This window comes from Candoia aspera, chromosome 1 (assembly GCF_035149785.1).
Source record: "Candoia aspera isolate rCanAsp1 chromosome 1, rCanAsp1.hap2, whole genome shotgun sequence".
Classification (NCBI taxonomy): domain Eukaryota; kingdom Metazoa; phylum Chordata; class Lepidosauria; order Squamata; family Boidae; genus Candoia; species Candoia aspera.
The window spans coordinates 304,394,283-304,415,012 of NC_086153.1; the positions used below are offsets into that span (position 1 = coordinate 304,394,283).

The 20,730-nt window shown below is 37.0% G+C and overlaps 1 protein-coding gene across 3 annotated transcripts in view; it reads right to left on the reverse strand.

Annotated features, from left to right (window-relative positions):
- The window catches only part of FOXN3 (forkhead box N3), a 166,710-nt gene that overhangs the window by 83,534 nt on the left and 62,446 nt on the right, over nt 1-20,730 (reverse strand). For all 3 annotated transcript variants that reach the window (XM_063290212.1, XM_063290211.1, XM_063290210.1), the window contains exon 4: nt 2,880-2,944. In XM_063290212.1, coding sequence (XP_063146282.1) covers nt 2,880-2,944 — 65 coding nt within the window. The remainder of the gene's footprint in view (nt 1-2,879; nt 2,945-20,730) is intronic.

Below are 20,730 nucleotides of genomic sequence, written 5' to 3' on the forward strand. Positions count from 1 at the left end.
AGAAGTATTCAGCTACACAGAAAAGTTAGCATTATTTAGGTTATAATCATTCAAGGGTTATTAGGATTGCACATAGAGTTTCAATGATATTCCTCCTTGAGTATGTTTGCCAAATTAATAATTCATTATTAACAAATTAAAGCAATCTGCATCTGCTATAAAAATAGGAATGAAAGATATTTCTGTGAATTTGTTTATGTAGAGTTGAATGGGGGGGGGGAAGCTAAAAGGCAACCAGTTATGCACCCAGAGGTTTTTGTTGAAAAGTCTCAATAAAAGGAGAATTATAGGACCAAGGGTTTTAAGATACACTGTATCCAATTAAACATTTATTATTACTTTCACAAATAATGATAGTGCAAGTAAGGTAATAGAAAGCTAATCATATATACAGTACAGTTGCTACAATCAAAATGGTGAAGCTATAGATTATCTGGAGCAGTCAAAACCAATTAAAAAAGGAACCAGTTGAATAAACATTTTGCAATGTTGATGGTAATAATGAAAATGTTATATATTATTATTATATATTATTTATGAATTACAACCTGTTTTGTTATTTAAAATCCTCATATTTGATGGCAGGTATGTAATCAACATGGAAACATCATTACATTTCTCTTCTACAACCTTTATTGAGAAATCTGAATATTCTGTGCACATCATCCCCCTAGTTACAATCAACCTGGGTAAAGCACAATGAAATAAATACAAGTAGTCAATTGAGATGGACTGATCAAGCTATGTCTACAATGTGTCAATTATCTTTATGTTTTGTTGATTTTTTGCACTGACATGATTTTTCATGCATACAAAAATATATCTTAAAATTTACATCTAAATATAGTCAGTAGCTCAAATAAAAAACAGAATTAACTGTAATTTGTAAAAGAGTCTGAATTACCCCAAAACAATCTTTCTGTTTCTTACTTGTATAGCTGTTTAGATAAGAACTATTCATTCAAGCTTGCAATGAATAGTCAGTCAACTAGTAACATTTTACTATTCAAATATAGGTAAATAAATGTATAAAGGCACTTCTATTTATGTTTAGTAATAAGAATACTAATATCTCCATTGCTGAATTTAAAATTCTGACTTATTAAAATGCCATGTCCTAAAAGGTTTAATTGAGATGTTGTATAATTAGATACAATTCTATATATTTTAGTTTTTTCTCTTGTTTTCACCTACAGGCTCTTTCCATGCTGTTCTACAATCACAGAAGCCTATGTCCTACAAAATTTCACAGGAAATACCTTTTATCATACACCTTTTCCTAATAATCAGAAACAGGCAGCACCAACAACACTATTTTATTCACTTTTCTATCTTGCCATGCTGTGACATCCTTTCTTCCTCCTAGAACTATTTTCTACCCATTCAGATCATAACTATATTGGATAAGGAATACATTGTTAATATTTTATAACCCCCCCCTTCTTTTAAAGGGAAACTCTAGATGAAAAACATGAATGATAATGCACAGGTACATGAACAAATACACAGATAAATCATAATCATATCCATATTTCCTCTGGGTTAATATATTCCCAAATAAGCATGTAAAGGATTACAGTCCTAGTAAATCTGAAAAGTTTCAAGTATAAGATGTCCTTCTCTGCCAGGACCTGGATAGCAGAATCCTTAATATCTCTTCAAATAGTAGCAGTATTTTTCATTAGTTATTGATCATAATTACTAAAATACTTGGGGTCTTTTTTTTTCTATTTTGAGCAAGTTGTAGTGCTATCACTTTTAGTTTGGTATCCATTCAGTCAAGTAATGTGGTTCTCATGATGTATTCTGTCATCTAAAGTTACAAACCTCTAAAATGACACACAGTGACATTTTTAGCCAACATGATCAAAGCAGAAATTAAAATGTATTCAAGAATGTAGAAAATTAGCCTTAATCTATGTTCTGAACATGAATGAAGCAGTAGCAACTGGATGAGAGATTTTGGATACTCACTACTTCCCCAAGAGTTATCAAAAGATAAATAGATTTCCACTTAATTGATACATTCAAATTACACAGAATTATAGCCATTTTCATTATTGACAATTAAATTCAAATAAGATTATTTTGATCATATAACCCTCAAAGATTCAAAACTGGCATGCAACAATAAAAAAGTAAAACTCTTTCATGTTATATCAGATCTAATTTCTAAGTTACAGCTCCATAAAAACTAGTTAATATCAACTCAAGCAGAAAAATGAAGACTGACAAATATAAAGAGAACTATCACCCCTAGCAAGCATTCCTTAACTACTGAACAACTACACCGGTCTCCAGTACTCAACTGGAGAAAAATATTCATAATTATAATAGAAAAAGTAATTGCATCTTGCATATTGACCACTTTATTTTGGCTTCTGAGATACAGCTGTCACACAACTACTGCAAGAAGTATTTTTCCACTGATATAGAAGCAGAACTATATTACTCCTCAAGAAAATCAACACAATCAATTTCATCAACAAAATCAATTTTTATGATAATATTCTTGTTTTCATAATTACTTTTTATCCTTTTATAATGATAGCTTTTTATTTATTTGCTGTTTTATTTAATTGTTGCCACCCAGAGTCACCTTGTGTGAGATGGATGGCTATATACTGTAAATGTGACTAATAAACAGACAAACAAACACAAGTTGAAAGGTACCATGCTGTGAGGCATGGATTGGAGAGCTGCATTCGTAGCATATTAAATTATTTTATGATAAACCAAGTTGAGCTTATAAGTATACTACAAATGAATTTAGATATTGGAAAAGGATAAAATATTTCAATAAGCACTGATTTAAGCTTTTCTCCTGAAACAGATGTGAAAATTATGACAATTATTATGACAAGGAATCTGTGACCTACCTTGCAGAAGAGCTCCATTTCTCTTAATAAAGGTGCTTCCTGGCCAAATGGGTGGACTGGATGTGCTAAAGTTAAAAAAAAAAAAAAAGGGGGGGGGGGAAACGCTGTAAAAAACAATCATTTAAATTTGGCGGTTTACAAATTGCCTAATCATATATTTTATACATTTTATAAACTGTGGCATTATTTTTGATTAATTAAGAAAATAACATTTACCTTTTGAACAGTATTATTATTTCTTTATAAAAAAAATATTTTATCAATTATACAGTATTCTATTTGCAAAAGAAAAAAAACAGAACCCAGTGTCTACCCACGCATATTTAAGAAAATGAAACTGGAAACAAAATATTTAACATGTATTATTTCTTAAATAACATTCATAATGTAGTAAAGCATGCATTAAATTTAATTCTAAAGAGCCATTTTACATTCTCATATGCTTTGAGACAATTCTAAAAAGGATTGTAAAAGCTACAATCCTGAAGCAGATATACCATTTTATTTTACTCCAGGACAACTACCACTCTTATAAACAGCAGACAGGCTGTTCTAATCTTTATGAAGTTTAAACATGCATGTAGAACATCAGTATACTACCAAATGCAAGTATCCAGTCCAAGCAAACTATCAATAAGCTAACTTCTGTGTATGTGATCAGGTCAAATATATAAATCATATAAAGACTTATGGGTAGCAGAACAGGAAATGCCCTTGATAGATATATGACAACAGAAACATCTTGCCAGAATAGGAACATTTTGGGATGGAAATATAATTTTAACATTTTGGGATATACGTGGTCTGAAAATTGTAGATAAAATAAAACTAGAATAAAACATAAAAGCCAATAAAATACAAGCAACCAAAAAAAGGGCTCTCTGGAACAACTCTGTCTTTAAAAACTTCCAGAAGGCCAACAATAAGAGCACCAGTCTTATCTCAAGGGGAAGAACATTCCTTAATATTGCTTAGCAGGTCCCGGTCCTCTTCAACTTCTCCATGCAAGGCCCATTAAAAGATGTTGGTGGGAGGTCCACAATGGACAAAGTGGACGAGCCACTGCTATGCAGAGAAACCAATTCTATGAATATGTTGGTGCCATGGCATAAGGGTTAATAGGTCAAAACAGCACTCTCAACTGCATCCATAAACTTACCAGTAACCAATACACTGTTCAAGTGTTTAGCTACGAAGTAGACAGTCAAGGAGATAACCTTGAGGAAAACATGCAAGAACCGTTACATAAGCATAGAGGGCTGAAATGTTCCCTAAATCCTGGGAAACAAGATAGTATGTATCTGGAAGAGGCAGACAATTCCCTCATTCACTAGAATATAAGAGGGAAGGGAGGTAATCAGGCTTGCAAGATTCTCAGTATAGTTCTAAGTTTCCTGTGGAGTCTGTTTCCTGATCTTGTCTACCTTGGAAGGGCTGACATATAGGTTAAAATAATTGTTTTGATGAGTTCTGTCCATATCAGTACAGCTTGTATTAGAAAGTAGTATTCAGAGACTTCTGTTCAAGCCCTCTCCAAGGAATTGTCTTGAAAGGGGTTCCACAAGCCTCTATTTTTATTCCTGTTTTAGTTAGTATCTATACATATCTATATGAAGCCTGTAGACAAGATGATTTGCAAATTTAAAGCTAGTTATTGTCAATATGCTAAGGGTACTTAACTATATATTTTTTGCAAGCTAAGGCTGGACATCTCCAAGGCCATAAAGAGCTAGAAGTGGGAAAATAAGCCAAAATTAAACACAGATAAAAAGAGATGATTCCAGGTGTGGGACTTCAGGAGATATGCCTCTTCTGGATGGGGTTACACTCCCTCTTAAGGATCAGATTTGCATTCTCAGGGTGGTATCATTCTGGATTCACCAAATAGTTGCTTTGATTTGGAGGCCCTGATGCAGATACTATCTATCTATCTATCTATCTATCTATCTATCTATCTATCTATCTATCTATCTATCTATCTATCTATCTATCTATCTATCTAGTTTATTCACTGCCCATCTCTCCCCTATGGGGGGACTCTGGGCGGCTATTATTGCAGTTTTAAGATGCAAACAGTATATTCACTGATATAAGGGACACTAATATAGTAATATATAGCAGGGTCATAATTAGCCTTATTTAATATTACAGATAGATACTTGAAAATCGACGGACTGGCAAAGAAGGTCAGGGAGGATTCTTTGTTCTTTAGATGGGGAAAGTATTTTGGGGCTAGAGGAAAAATCTAACTCTTGGGAAATGAGTTTGGTTTTGGGGGTTCATGAGGATCCAGTCTGTTGTCAGAAAGCTTATCTTGAAGAAAAACTAATGCATATACTTTGCTACATACAACGTCATGTTTCTTGTGTTTATGGATTCCAATTAACAAACAGTTTTGGTTTTTTAACTGGGTCTCAGCTATTTCATAACAAGCAGGCGTATCATACAGCCCCAGATTCTATACAACATAATCTGTGGGGTAGCTTAATGGGAAACTGTCTTAAATAGGCAAAGTTAAGCTTCTTTTTCCTTAAATTCCTCTCCTACACAATACACTGGGGAAAGCTAAACTAGTTTTGTGTCAAAGCTTTATTTATTTTTTTCAGATAGGCCAGCTATGGAGATAATGGAAGTTCTTGGATCTGCCTGGAAATGCAAGTTTCAGGAAGATCATGTTGGCAGTGGAAAGCTAGGAGGGATAGGCAAAGAAATAAGATACAAGGAGTTCAGTCTGGAGGATGTTTGAGAGAAAGAGAACTGAAAAAATGAGGAAGAGAAACAAGTTGATAAGGGAGGCTTAGCGTTGTTTCCAGTAAAAAAAGTTCAAGTGTTGTTGTTGTCTCAAACACTATACAAGCAGACAAATTTTATCTAATGCAAGGTACAGTTTGTTTAAAGAAGAGACCAAAGTGTTTTAAACACAAACTGCTACAGTTCTTTTCTGGCTTTCTTTTGCAGGTGCAAGTAATACTAGAACCAAGGAAATTAGGATAAATGAAGCAGACCACTAGATGCAACAGCTAAGGGCTGTTCAAAATCCTCTTCAGTCTATTTTATTTTCAGAAATCTCCAAAAAATGAGGTTTTACAGGAAAGCAGCAGATACAGAAGCATTGTTTTGAAAATGAAGATATTTCAAAAGGATAAAAGACATACTCTTACCACATATGGGGGGAGGGTAAGAATAAAAATCTATTTTTTTTCCCTCAAAGGAAAAGCTAAAGGACTGAAATTGCTACTCCTTGACTAATTATGCTAGAAAAGATGCACATGCCAACAGCGGGGGTCTTGCAACATTCAAGGCTAAAGCTAATATTTATAGCACAGAGGTCTCATGTACATAAGCTTCAATTTAGCCTTGCCATTGTTATTTGTTTCTATTTGGGATTTAATATCAATTTTTATGTTCAGACAACTATGAATTGGCCAAAGAAAAAACTTTAAATGGTTTTAACCCATCAAAAATGGATCCTCACAATTTGATCTGTCTCTATCAAGATTTTTAAAATATTTCACACTCTGGAAAATTAGCTGAGGTGACATATTTAATTGTGCTGGAAATAAAGCATACTCTTTACTAAAGTCTAAGGATGGCCTTAATAACCAGAACAAGATTTTCAACTGTTACTGTTCAGAGAGTTGAAAATGCTAAACTCAATGCTTAATTCACATAATTCTTTAACTTTCATTTGAAGGCAGCTAGCATATTCACTCCGGGAAAAAATGTGAACACGGCTCTTTGTGAGTTAAAGGGCTGGCATACTTGACTCAGGCCACCCAAAAATGTTAAGAGTAACTACTATATTGGCAGCACATGTATATAACAGGTCTTTATTTGGCTTGGAGGAAGGATGAGCTATCAGGAACAACTAACGTCTTTCTAAGAAGGTTACACTCTGCCCCTCTTTACCTGGAGATCTTCAAGTTCTTCCACAGTGATGAAATTTCTAATGTTTCACAGTTATGAGAACAAAAATGTCAAAAGCTGACATTTAGCAAGTCTAATGAATAAAGCAATTCTTGTCAGATCCTAACAGCATATCCAAATAACTTTTCAATACTAATATCACAGGAAGTGCAACTTCAAAAGTGCCACATTTACAAAACAAACTAAGGGAGAAGGTCTAAAAATGTTGGAAACAAACATGTTTGGTTTCTCCTGCAAGCACAAGCAGCTAAATAATCAGATACTTCTCAGAACAGGTAAGTTTCTTACTACATCAGAAAGTAGTTTCCTAGTTTGTGCCTCCCTTAACAAGCTACAGTTTGATACTAAAGCCTACTTAGAGATGAAGACTTGTTCTGGTACTGAGACCCGGGTGAGGGGGATTTGACCTTGCTCTGCGCATCTGGTTTCTCAATGCAATATCAACCCCAAATTTTTGGCTCTTTGGATCTTCTCTGGCCAAAGATCCAAAGAGCAAAAAACACCTTAGAGTGTTTATTACTATCCTTTGTTTCCCAATTTTATTCCGTGAAAATCTGTCCCTAGAATTTTGGAGATCTTCTCAAGTGACATTAAGTGGCATAAAAGTCAGAGAGAAAAACTGCGCAGTCACACCTACATCCTGTATGTAAAAGTGCTTCCTGGGTATTTACAGGGCTGTTATGATTTCTGGGAAGAGCAGTTACCGTTCCAAGGCCGTTCCAGTATGGGTGGAATGGATTGTTCATCATCACACTGGCAAGTGGCAATCAGAAATGACATACTGTAACTACATCTGATAAATGCTATTCTTACAGGATGTTTGTATATATTTATGCATGATTAATCATTGTGAGTATCAAAAGATAGTCTTCAACACAGTGCAATAAAAAGTTGCTAACATTTAAGCCAAGAGAGAGCTCTTTAGCAGAATTTCTTTAAAAAGTCTAATAGCAAGCCAAGCTATATTGCAGCATTATAATTTTTGAATTAAAATGGAATATTTATGTACTGCAATCACTTCAGTAATTTTTATTAATGAGATAAAAGAATTTACTATTCCTTCTGACAACTGCTGGCAGTTAATATCACAATTAGGTGTTACCTAGCAACAGCTAGCAGTATTCTTTACAAGTCAAGGACAGAAGAAATAGGAAAGTAACTGGACTAATTAAAATGGTATTTTAATATTTTACTGCACTTACACCAAGACATTCAGGGACGGACCAAATCTATATTTTCAATGGGATAGATTAAAGGACATGTTTGATGCCAACAGTATTTAAAAGTGCTTAAATGAATTTAGATTAGAATGTGTTACTATTTTAATAAACTGTAAAAAAAAAAAAAGCCAACCCTGTGTGGTTAACAATTTCTTAATACTTTAAACATACCTCCCACCCTTTTTCTGGGGGTGGGGGCATAAACTGGGTGGAACAAAAGGATGCCAGGCCTTGGAAAGTGCTCCTAACTCAACATAAATTCTTTTCATGTAAATTTAACTTGATGTATCATCTATTTTACTTTTAATTTTTTCCTAAAATAATTGTCAAGTTGGCAAATGATTAAAAAATCTTAGTTACCCTTGTCAGCCCTTCCAGGTAACCCAGAGAGGAAACATGATTAGGTTAACTATTTCTACTTTATTGTAAGGCTGCATTAACAGAATCTTGCAAGTCTGAAAGTACAAATCTCCCGCCCTCCCTATTTATCATTGAGTGGTCAGGGCAGGTCTTTCCTAAGCTGCTTCTTTAGACTGTTACCCTTTTGTGGACTTCCTTTCATCTGACTGTTCCCTTCACAGCATCTCTTCCCTCTGTTCCCCAAGGTCACCCTCACATTCCATCACACCCTAGAGCTGCTAAAATATCTAATGTTGTTTTTGAGAAATCCAAGTACACAGATTTCCACAATCAAACACATTGCTGGATCTCACTCATCAAGGTAAACCTCATTTATTAGGATATTACTGAGCTGCAAAAAATACTGTGCTTATCTGCTTCTCCCCTTCATTCCTCCCTCACAGCTCAGAAACTTTAGGATTGGTTTTAGTCAACTGTAGTTTGCCAGATCATCTGTACCTGGAAAACTGACTACTTAGGGTGAAAAGATAGATTTTAAAAAGATAGTTTATTTGATTTATATCCTGTTTTTCCTCCAGGAGCAAAAGATGGCACACCCAGCATTCCAATTTTTCCCACAACAATGCTGTGAGATACCTTGGGATAAGGTAGCTCATATATATATCTTTACAAAATGTGTAATTAAACTTTGGAATATGCTACCAGGAGAAGTGTGCTAGCAAGCAGCTTGGCTGGCTTCAAAAAAGGGTTGGACCCATTCATGGAAGTCATGGAGATGAATGGCTATTAGCCTTGATGGCAGTGTGACTGTCTCTGAAGGCCACCTGCTGGAAGACTAGTGGGCTTCCTTGTACAGCGGGGTGGCACTGTGAGAACAGGCTGCTGGAGGAGATAGGCCAGGGGTCTGATGCAGCAGAGCACTGTTTATATTCTTATGACTGGCCCAAAGTCACCCACTGAGCTTTTATGCTGAGGTTAGACTTGAGCCTGGGTCTCTTAGTCCTAGTCCAACAGTTTAACCAATATACTGCAATCATGTGAATTGATGATGACTTGTTTGAGACTGACCTTTAACCACAAGTTTTGTGCTGAGTAATGTGATAGACTGCAGTCAACTGAAATGAAAGTAAGCACATTTTAAAAATTATTTAATTTTAAACATTTATATGGCTGCCCATCTTAAACCAAACTCTGGGTAGTTCACAACCCAAGGCCAACTTTTGATATTCTCCAAAGTGAAGCACAGAAAGCATATGAGCTTCAGGCTTTCTGTACCTCATGAACACCATACTAAATCATGTAACTATTTAGTCTGTTTTTCCTGACTAAGTTATAGTTAGATATCACAGTATTTTCAAAAATTGATAAACTTTTCAACTACCAATTTTTGACAATCTGGCACCATTCCACATGCACTCAAACTTTCCATAGCCATAACCTAAACAATATGCATGTATGTATGTATGTATCTAATTTGTCCCCGCCCATCTCCTCCCATCTCCTCCCATTAAACTACCTTTATTAAAAAAAAAATTAAAAGCTGCCCCATATATAAAACATCTTGCAACAGAGTTTAGAGGTAAGCTTTTTTCTCCTCCATTGTTAATAATGCTTAGATTTTTCTATCTTCCCAACTGCTCACTGGGCAAAACAGATTGCACCCTGTTTATATTTCACAGACACATGCTTTGCATCGTGTTACAGGAATGGTATGCATAACCATGGTGATCGTAATGTATGGCAAGTGCAACCGGTCCATATTTTTTCTTCCTCCAGAAGAGCATTGGGGGTGGGAGAGAAATACCAGAGCTCTGCTATCTACAAATTATCAGATGGCTATTCATAAAAATAAAAACCCAAGCATCCCCCAAAGACTGAAAAGGCAGTGTTTGTGTATGTTTTTAAAAAACTGGGCAGCTATACAATCTAACCTGTGTTTGCATTTTAAACAGAACAAGATGGCTAATAAGCAGGGAAGAAATAGCTATATGTAGGCCAATGTCTCAAATTCAAATAATTAGCTAGGTTTATGAGGTTCAAACTGCATGTTACTTGAAAAATTAGGGGTGGAAGGCGTAGTATCATTGATATCTTTTTTAAAAAAATAATCTAGAACAAACCTAGGAGATAGGAAGCTTTAAGCTTTGATACTCCCTTCATTTTCATTCCATGCTGCAATTCACTTCTCTATCTATCTATCTATCTGATCTTATTTTGGCAATATAAATTGCTGGCATGCAGATAAGGATGGCAGCAGACAAAGGCTAAAGTATCCCACCTCTGGATCCATACTTCCAGGCTTAGAATCATCATCATCATCATCATCATCATCATCATCATCATCACCATCTACAATTCTGGTCTTTGTTCTATGGGCGGGGAGGCAGCAGTAGACTGCAGCACATTTCAGAGCCTGGCACCTTACTTCTTAAAACAGACAGCAAAGTCAGAGGAATATACAGGTGGAAACCGCCATCATTGTATCACTTAAGTGTATACTTTTTCAGTCCAAATGACCATCCTATGCCTTTGAATGGTGAGTCAAAGGCATATCTCCCAAATTAGCTCAGGGTTAGGAGAAAGAAATAGGCAAACTAAATTTGTTCTAATATAATTTAGATGTAATTAATAAGTTAAATTAAATACAACTGATATAATTATTCTCCAAGTATCTAATGATATTCCCCCCATCTACCACACACTAAAAATTACATTTCAATGGGATCTTGAGGAAAGATCCCAAGATATTTGGGGGTCACGTGCAATTTCAGAAACAAATTACATATCCATGTATAATGGGCTAGAAGCTATTTGTTAGCTATGTACATGTCTAACATATCTGGAAGACATCAGACTAGGCAAGCTATTGTAAAGTGAATCAGCTGTAGTTTCAAAATACTCTTCAAAAAGCAAGCCCATGCAGAGCATTTTAATCTAATCTGGATGTTCCTAAGGCATAAGTGACCAAATCATTCCACTCCAGCAATGGATGCAGCTGCCAAACTTTTATAAATTGACGGGGGATGTATGTATGTGGAATCACATTTCCACTGCAGCTTACTACCTGTGAATCAAGCAGCAATTCTACATAAAAACTGTGTGTAATCAGGCACCAGATACATCAACTGAAGAGAGATGAGAAGATTGTACTATTTATTTATTTACTGGAAAATGTGCAGTTATGCAAACAGTCTTGTGTGCTTTTCAGAGTAGTAGTAGGGATGCCAACATTTTTGCAGCAATATTTGGATATATATGGAATATATTCATTCAAGTCCCTGTTTAATTTTAATGTTTCTCAGCTTATTCAATAAACTTAACAAAATCCACTATGATGACTGGGGCCATAGTAAGTTAATGAAGCAAACTTGGCTATCACCAGTTCAAAAGCTATCTTACCTAGGGATTAAAATCCGTAAGATGTGAATGGTATTATTTTATTCCTTTTTGCTCGGTAGGTTAGAAAACTGGCATACAACCTTTATTTTTGAAACTTTTTGTTGTTTATTCGTTTAGTCGCTTCCGACTCTTCGTGACTTCATGGACCAGCCCACGACAGAGCTTCCTGTCGGTTGTCAACACCCCCAGCTCCCCCAGGGACGAGTCCATCACCTCTAGAATATCATCCATCCATCTTGCCCTTGGTCGGCCCCTCTTCCTTTTGCCTTCCACTCTCCCTAGCATCAGCATCTTCTCCAGGGTGTCCTGTCTTCTCATTATGTGGCCAAAGTATTTCACTTTTGCCTTTCATATCATTCCCTCAAGTGAGCAGTCTGGCTTTATTTCCTGGAGGATGGACTGGTTTGATCTTCTTGCAGTCCAAGGCACTCTCAGAATTTTCCTCCAACACCACAGTTCAAAAGCATCGATCTTCCTTCGCTCAGCCTTCCTTATGGTCCAGCTCTCGTAGCCATATGTTACTATGGGGAACACCATTGCTTTAACTATGCGGACCTTTGTTGTCAGTGTGATGTCTCTGCTCTTAACTATTTTATCCAGATTTGTCATTGCTCTTCTCCCAAGGATTAAGCGTCTTCTGATTTCCTGACTGCAGTCAGCATCTGCAGTAATCTTTGCACCTAGGAATACAAAGTCTTCCACTGCTTCTACATTTTCTCCCTCTATTTGCCAGTTATCAATCAAGCTGGTTGCCATAATCTTGGTTTTTTTGAGGTTTAGCTGCAAGCCAGCTTTTGCACTTTCTTCTTTCACCTTCATCATAAGGCTCCTCAGCTCCTCTTCACTTTCAGCCATCAAAGTGGTATCATCTGCATATCTGAGATTGTTAATGTTTCTTCCAGCGATTCTAACTCCAGCCTTGGATTCCTCAAGCCCAGCTTGTCGCATGATGTGTTCTGCATACAAGTTGAATAGGTAGGGTGAGAGTATACAGCCCTGCCGTACTCCTTTCCCAATCTTAAACCAGTCCATTGTTCCGTGGTCTGTTCTTACTGTTGCTACTTGGTCGTTATACAGATTCTTCAGGAGGCAGACAAGATGACTTGGTATCCCCATACCACTAAGAACTTGCCACAATTTGTTATGGTCCACACAGTCAAAGGCTTTAGAATAGTCAATAAAACAGAAATAGATGTTTTTCTGAAACTCCCTGGCTTTTTCCATTATCCAGCGGATATTGGCAATTTGGTCTCTAGTTCCTCTGCCTTTTCTAAACCCAGCTTGTACATCTGGCAATTCTCGCTCCATGAATTGCTGAAGTCTACCTTGCAGGATCTTGAGCATTACCTTACTGGCATGTGAAATGAGTGCCACTGTTCGATAGTTTGAACATTCTTTAGTGTTTCCCTTTTTTGGTATGGGGATATAAGTTGATTTTTTTCCAATCTGATGGCCATTCTTGTCTTTTCCAAATTTGCTGGCATATAGCATGCGTTACCTTGACAGCATCATCTTGCAAGATTTTGAACAGTTCAGCTGGGATGCCGTCGTCTCCTGCTGCCTTGTTATTAGCACTCCTTCTTAAGGCCCACTCAACCTCACTCTTCAGGATGTCTGGCTCTAGCTCACTGACCACACCGTCAAAGCTATCCCCGATATTGTTATCCTTCCTATACAGGTCTTCTGTATATTCTTGCCACCTTTTCTTGATCTCTTCTTCTTCTGTTAGGTCCTTGCCATCTTTGTTTTTGATCATACCCATTTTTGCCTGGAATTTACCTCCAATGTTTCTAATTTTCTGGAAGAGGTCTCTTGTCCTTCCTATTCTATTGTCTTCTTCCACTTCCGCGCATTGCTTGTTTAAAAATAATTCCTTATCTCTTCTGGCTAACCTCTGGAATTTTGCATTTAATTGGGCATATCTCCCCCTATCACTGTTGCCTTTTGCTTTCCTTCTTTCTTGGGCTACTTCTAGTGTCTCAGCAGACAGCCATTTTGCCTTCTTGGTTTTCTCTTTCTTTGGGATGTATTTTGTTGCCGCCTCCTGAACAATGCTGCCAACTTCTGTCCATAGTTTTCCGGGATCCTATCTACTAAGTCCAGTCCCTTAAATCTATTCTTCACCTCCACTGCATATTCCTTAGGAATATTAGTGAGCTCATATCTAGCTGATCTGTGGCTCTTCCCTAATCTCTTTAGTCTGATCCTAAATTGTGCAAGAAGAAGTTCATGATCTGAACTACAGTCAGCTCCAGGCCTTGTTTTTACCGACTGTATAGATGTCCGCCACGTTTGGCTGCAAAGGATGTAATCAATCTGATTTCGGTGTTGTCCATCTGGTGAAGTCCATGTATAAAGCCGTCTCTTAGGTTGTTGGAAGAGAGTGTTTGTTATGCAGAGTGAATTGTCTTGGCAAAATTCTATCAGCCTATGTCCTGCTTCATTTTGTTCTCCCAGGCCATGCTTACCTGTAATTCGAGGTGTCATTTGACTGCCCACCTTAGCATTCCAGTCTTAGCATTTCATCTGTGATGAAAATAACATTTCTTTTAGGCGTGTTGTCCAGTAGGTGCTGCAGATCCTCATAGAACTGCTCTACTTCAGCTTCTTCAGCATTTGTGGTTGGAGCGTATATTTGGATCACTGTGATGTTAGATGGCTTGCCCTGAATTCAAATTGAGATCATTCTGTCATTTTTTGGGTTGTATCCAAGCACTGCTTTAGCCACTTTAGTATTAATTATGAAGGCTACTCCATTTCTTCTGTGGTCCTCTTGTCCGCAGTAGTAGATCTGGTGGTCATTTGATGTGAAGTGGCCCATTCCAGTCCATTTCAGTTCACTGACGCCCAGAATGTCTATCTTTAATCTTGACATCTCACCAATAACCACATCCAATTTGCCCTGGCTCATAGATCTTACATTCCAGGTTCCAATGGTGTGTTGATCCTTAGAACATCGGATTTACCGTTCACCACCAGCACCGTCGGCCGCTAGCCGTCCTTCCGGCTTTGAGCTAGCTGCGTCATCACGTCTGGGGCTAGTTGAGCTCATCCTCTGTTCCTCCCCAGTAGCATTTTGACCATCTTCCGACCTGGGGGTCTCATCTTCCGATGGTATACCGACGTATCTCTGGTTGTACTGATCCATTTAGTTTTCATGGCAAGAATACTGGGGTGGGTTGCCATTACCTTCCCCAGGGATCGCATTTGGTCTGACCTCTCTGTCATGACCTTCCCGACTTGGGTGGCCCTTCACGGTTTAGCTCATGGCATCATTGAGGTGCTCAAGCTCCAGCACCACGACAAGGTAACGATCCTTTGCTGAAGATTTTTGAAACTACATGTATCATTTCAGATAATACTATTTATCAGCCAATTCAGATTTTCTATTATCAGTGTGAATTTACTGGTGAATGGAAGACCTACTGAATATGTAACATGCAGGAAATGAGACTGAGAACAAGAACAGAAGAAACAATCTGAATGCATACACTCTTTGGAATCTCCTGAGCTTTAAAAGACTGCTGATTGAAAATATTTCCTGCTTCAGCAGGTGTTTATAGACTGTTTTTAATTTATTATGAATTTTAGCTAAGTTCCATTTTTAGAAAAATTCCGTCTTAGAAATACAGCATGTACATTTTCTAAATATATAAATAAATATCAGTTTCTATCCAAAACCAAAGTGGTTTTATACGCATATTTTGTCTTATTATAGATCTATTGATCTGCTGTAAATCTGCTCTATAAAGTTTGGGGTCCTTTCTGAAAAATAAGAAATTCTGTGCTAAAATGAAAGCTACACAGCTACACACACAGAAACCCGTTCTGATGTAGAGATGGAAAAGAAATGAGCAAACTATTTTCCATAGAAGTAATATTTAAAATCACTCTTTCTTAATCTTTGCCCTCTAGGTTTTAGAGTCCAATTTCCAGAATTCCTAGGCAAAAGTCTGCAATTTGAAATTCTGCAAGCTTGGGTGGTAAAGGCCAAATTAAATTAATACAGCAGGTATCTCTCACTAGAAAGGAAGAATGTCCAGTCTTCATCTACAAAGAGATTTAGTTTTATTTATTTTAACACTCAGTCCTGCTGTCAGCCTGCTGAGAATGTTAAAAGTTGATTTCCTTACTAAATTCAAGGCAAGGCACTGTATTAGTTTTTTTTCCAAGACAAATGACACTAATTACAAAGGTAATACAGTAATTCATTAAGCAGCAGTGACCTTTCCATAATGAATGCAAAAGAGGTCAACTTTTTCTTTGTTGTTTGAAATGCTTCAGATGAGTGACTAGTAAAATACCAAAAAGGAAAAGGAGATCACATTGCACAGCATGCAAGCATCTTGACTAATCTACTTCTTTTCCCTTCCCCCAACTACTATTATATATGGTAAGAGTCTGCCTACGTAATCTACTGAAAATTTCTTCCACATCTATGCACAAACATTACCGTCTACTAGCAGCACTAGATCCCACTACGTTCAATTTAATTTTTATCATCAAATTTTTTATTTGTGAATTTTCGTTTGCTATCGTTGAAAAAACAAGGTGGGAAGGTATCAGCCCAAGCAAAGAACAAGTGAACAGCAGGACTGCGTATATGCTTCAGTCCCATTTGGCATGACAATCGTAGACAATTATTTCCATGGAACTGATTTTATTTCATTTATAAATAAAACTTTTGGCATTGTAAGCCACCCTGAATTTTTATAATAGTACAAAGCTAGGCATAATTTTAATAATAAAATAGTCCTTATGATTATCAACATAGACCTGAAAGCATCAATCTCTTAGTAACCAGAGAACTGCCTACAATAAATTTTCAATGTTTTCAAGAAAGGGTCTTATATTCATTATATCTTTGCCATTCCCTATAGTGAGGAAATAGAACTAATTATACAGACTACTAAAAACTGCTAAGCCAGTTTAAGAAACTGTACCTATTTATAAAGTTTGCGTGAAATTTGAATTATTTACATATAATTATGTCCAAAGGACAGAGCATCAAAACTCAGATTGAATCATATCACCAGGAAAAAAGAGTTTCTTTATCCATTATACAGTATTTACAAACTCTCCATTCTAAATCAATTGAATTACACTGTTGGAAGTAATTCACTGGTTCTGTAACTTTCATTTCCCATGATTCAACTCCTTTGAAAATACTCTTTTTCAGTCCTCATCCCAATTTCAAGTATATTTCTATTCCAGGAAAAACTCTAACCTATGATAAAATGAATATAAGTTACCCTTTCAGACACTGAAGAGGTAATTAATTTTTTGCTCACTCATTTATTAAAGCTAATTGTGTTGAAAACTTTACTTTGAATGTTAACAAAGCCCCATATGAAATAGGAAAGAGGGAGGGAAGGGTAACTGTAAACAAAATAATATTTTGCAAAAGCTCAGACATGGAATTCTGTCTGGTACTTGCATAAGTCATATGGAAAGGCATGACACTGTTGACCTAAACATGTCATGACATGACAGGTGAAGTAGACCCAATCCTTCTTGCAGTCCTTCAGGTGTGCTGACTAGATGAGCTCCCAGCCAGTCTTATCTGTGTCCATTCTTTCCCTGCAGTGGGGAAAGGCAGAGACAAAGATGACCTGATTCTGTTGGCACTCCTCTGCTTTACCCATGCTATATCCCCAAACAGAACAGACAAGATATAGGCAAAGCACAGCAGCTATGGAGGATGGGCCTTGAGTAGAGGTTCCTCACTAGAAGTATCACAGACCAAATGGGGCAGCCTTGTAGCTTGGATTAGATCTTCAGGACAAAGATTTTCATTCCTAGATTATAGCTTCCATTCATCATCCCTGAATACTGCTTTAAAAAACCATGACATCTAGTGGGCAACACTATGGGAAGAACTGTCATGCACAAGGTTGCTCTAGCTGATACACACACACACTGAACTGGGAATTATCACAGTGCCACCCAAACTGTATGGGTGGGAGTGTTTCATAGACATATATTGAGCATTTTAAAGGGATCAGCTGCACGTCCTAATTCTCAAGACAGTGATCTCACAAGATTTCCAAACTGGATTGTCTCATTAGTTTGAACAAAATTGTTGAATTAACTATTCCTTAACTAAAGAAAGGCCCTAAGATTCATAGCCACTTTTCAAGACCTTCTGCCCCACTCCCTACTCATTTTTGGCCTTGAAACTGCAATCCACTATAAGTAATCTCAAGACTAATTGATGCCAAGACTACTCTGCTTTGCCATTTGTATCCTTCTCCACCTTCTTTTTCAATGTTGTTGAATGCCCAGAGAAGAGCATGATCTATAACACCTCTCTTCCCTGCAGGTATAATTTAATAATCAGCAGAAAGTTGGGTTTTTTTTGTTTTTTTTTAAGTTTCACAGATTGAGCACCAAGGTTTTACAGAGACACACTTCACTATAAATTAAGGACTTGAAGAAGGGAATAATGTTTTGGCTATTTGCATTCTCAGCTGCCACACACACTATATATCAGAAGCTCAACTTTATTAACAGGTCAAATATTTGCTTTTCCACCTCTTTTGCCTTTCCAAAGATAAAACAGTAACAGCATCTAGCAAATGATTTTGGTGTCTCAATGCAATGTAGAAAGCCTAAGCAGAGGTGAATGTGCAGGGCTGGGACAAAGTAGTCATCTTACAGTGATTAGAAGAAGAAAAAATAATGAAATAACTTTCTACTCCTCAGGTTAAAAAAAAACTCTAAATTTTTGCACATCTTATTTGGCTTTTAACCATTTATTATGCTTATAGCAGAATGTTCCTTCTAAAAGTCATCCCTCTCCATCTTTATTCTGGTAACAATCTCAGAAATAGATCAGGTTATAAAAAGGCAACTGGCACCATACTACTCAGTGAGCTCCATAGCTAAATGGGGATCTTAATCTGGATATATATAATCCCTATATTGCTAAATTGACATAATCTATAAGGAATGAGAGAACCAAAATGGATCACAAAATCTGGCTAAGGGTGGGATCAATACCCTGTTCGAAGAAGTTATGAATGCTTCATTGAAAGAGAGATTAAAATCTATACAAAAAGTAATCTCTGCTTAACAGTTGTTGATTGACGAGATCCTTAAATTGAATCTTTGGTATGAAGTTCAACGAGTGTCTTTGGGTTACAATTTTATCTGTCTCTTCATGAGGGAAGAGTCATGCATACTGCCCTCATCTGCACAAATTTAAATGTAATGAACTGCTTACTAACAGACTGGAGTAACATCAGTCATTATATAACCTGTCCTTTTTTATTCTGCCATGGTGACACAGCAGGTTATATCAGTGTTTCTGGATAAAATGACTTTATTACTCTAGGCCAAGGGACGCGGTGGCGCTGCAGGTTAAACCGCTGAGCTGCTGAGCTTGCTGATCAGAAGGTCGGCGGTTCGAATCCGCGTGATGGGGTGAGCTCCTGTTGCTAGTCCCAGCTCCTGCCAACCTAGCAGTTCGAAAATATGCAAATGTGAGTAGATTAATAGGTACTGCTTTGGCGGGCAGGTAGCAGTGTTCCATGTAGTCATGCCGGCCACATGGCCACGGAAGTGTCTATGGGCAAACGCCGGCTCTTCGGCTTTGAAACGGAGATGAGCACCGCCCCCTAGAGTTGGACACGACTGGACTTAATGTCAAGGGAAACCTTCACCTTTACCTACTCTAGGCCAGGGTCTAGAACAGGGTTACACTCTAATTGCCCTAGTGCAGTGTGTGTTGTATCAGCCAGAACCCTGCCTCCATGACATCATTAGGGGTGGACTGCCTCCATTTCTCCTCCAGAGTCCCAGTAACCTGTATCATCATGGGACTTCTGGTTTTGAGACCCAGAAGTCCCACCTATGACATTTGTGCCATGAGATGAAAAAGGTTGAAAACCTCTCCTTTAGTGCAAAGGTAGGCAACTTGCAGCTCTGCAGATGCTTTGGATTAAAATTCCCCTAATCCCTGATGGGCGTTGTGGAACAGTTGCCTATACATGCCCTAAAACATGAGCATTAGTGAAGTGCAGATGGCAGAATTAACTTTGGCTGATTTTTTAGATATAAAAAGCCACTGTTGACCAACCACAGTCATATTTTGGTTATGCTGGGAATTTAAATTAGTGATTTAACTCCTACCCTTTTTAATAATAAAAAAAACCACTGCTGGGATTCTACTGCTGGACTTCACCAGACTTACTCTGGTTTCCAATCTTTTCATAAAGTTTCACAGAGGGCTTATTTCACAATTTGGAGTGAGAGGCCATCAGTATGAAGACACCCAATTTGTATATTAATTTCTATACAACTCTTTGAACAAACAGAATTTCTTAAGTATCCAAGGGCAGTGATCAACAAAAAGATTACTTTAGTTCATTTAATGATAATGAAAAACAAGAAATGTAAGCATATACATTTGTATCAGCCAGCCAGGTTTTTCTACAATCCTCCAAACAAGATGCCTGGACCTAGCTGATTTTGCTGGAAGTGTGCAGTATATAACTGAATAAATACATACATAAATAAAATGCTAATTATGTGACATGACAAAGGATAAACATAGGATTAGGAATTTTTTTAAGTAAATGGGCATTTTCTTTTTTTTGCATATAGTAACATGAAAATACATTAAAACAGTTAAAACTGAAGAAAAGAGGCAGCACCAATACAAGCTATTAAAAATTCAGCTCAGCAACTTTCACAAAAAGCGTAACTATGGCAAAAAGTTGGCACCTACAAATGAGAAGCTAACTACATATTACTTGAGAATGTCACTAAAACTTCCCTGTATATTATGCTTACCAGTAGGCCTATAAGCAGCCTTCTTTTAGGGTTATACACATGAGAAGCCCTTCAAATAAAATGTTTACCACCCATCTAGGGTTTGAAAGATCAATACTAGCACTTTAAACCAAATGTTGCAATGAATACCTAATGTTGCTGGTACAATA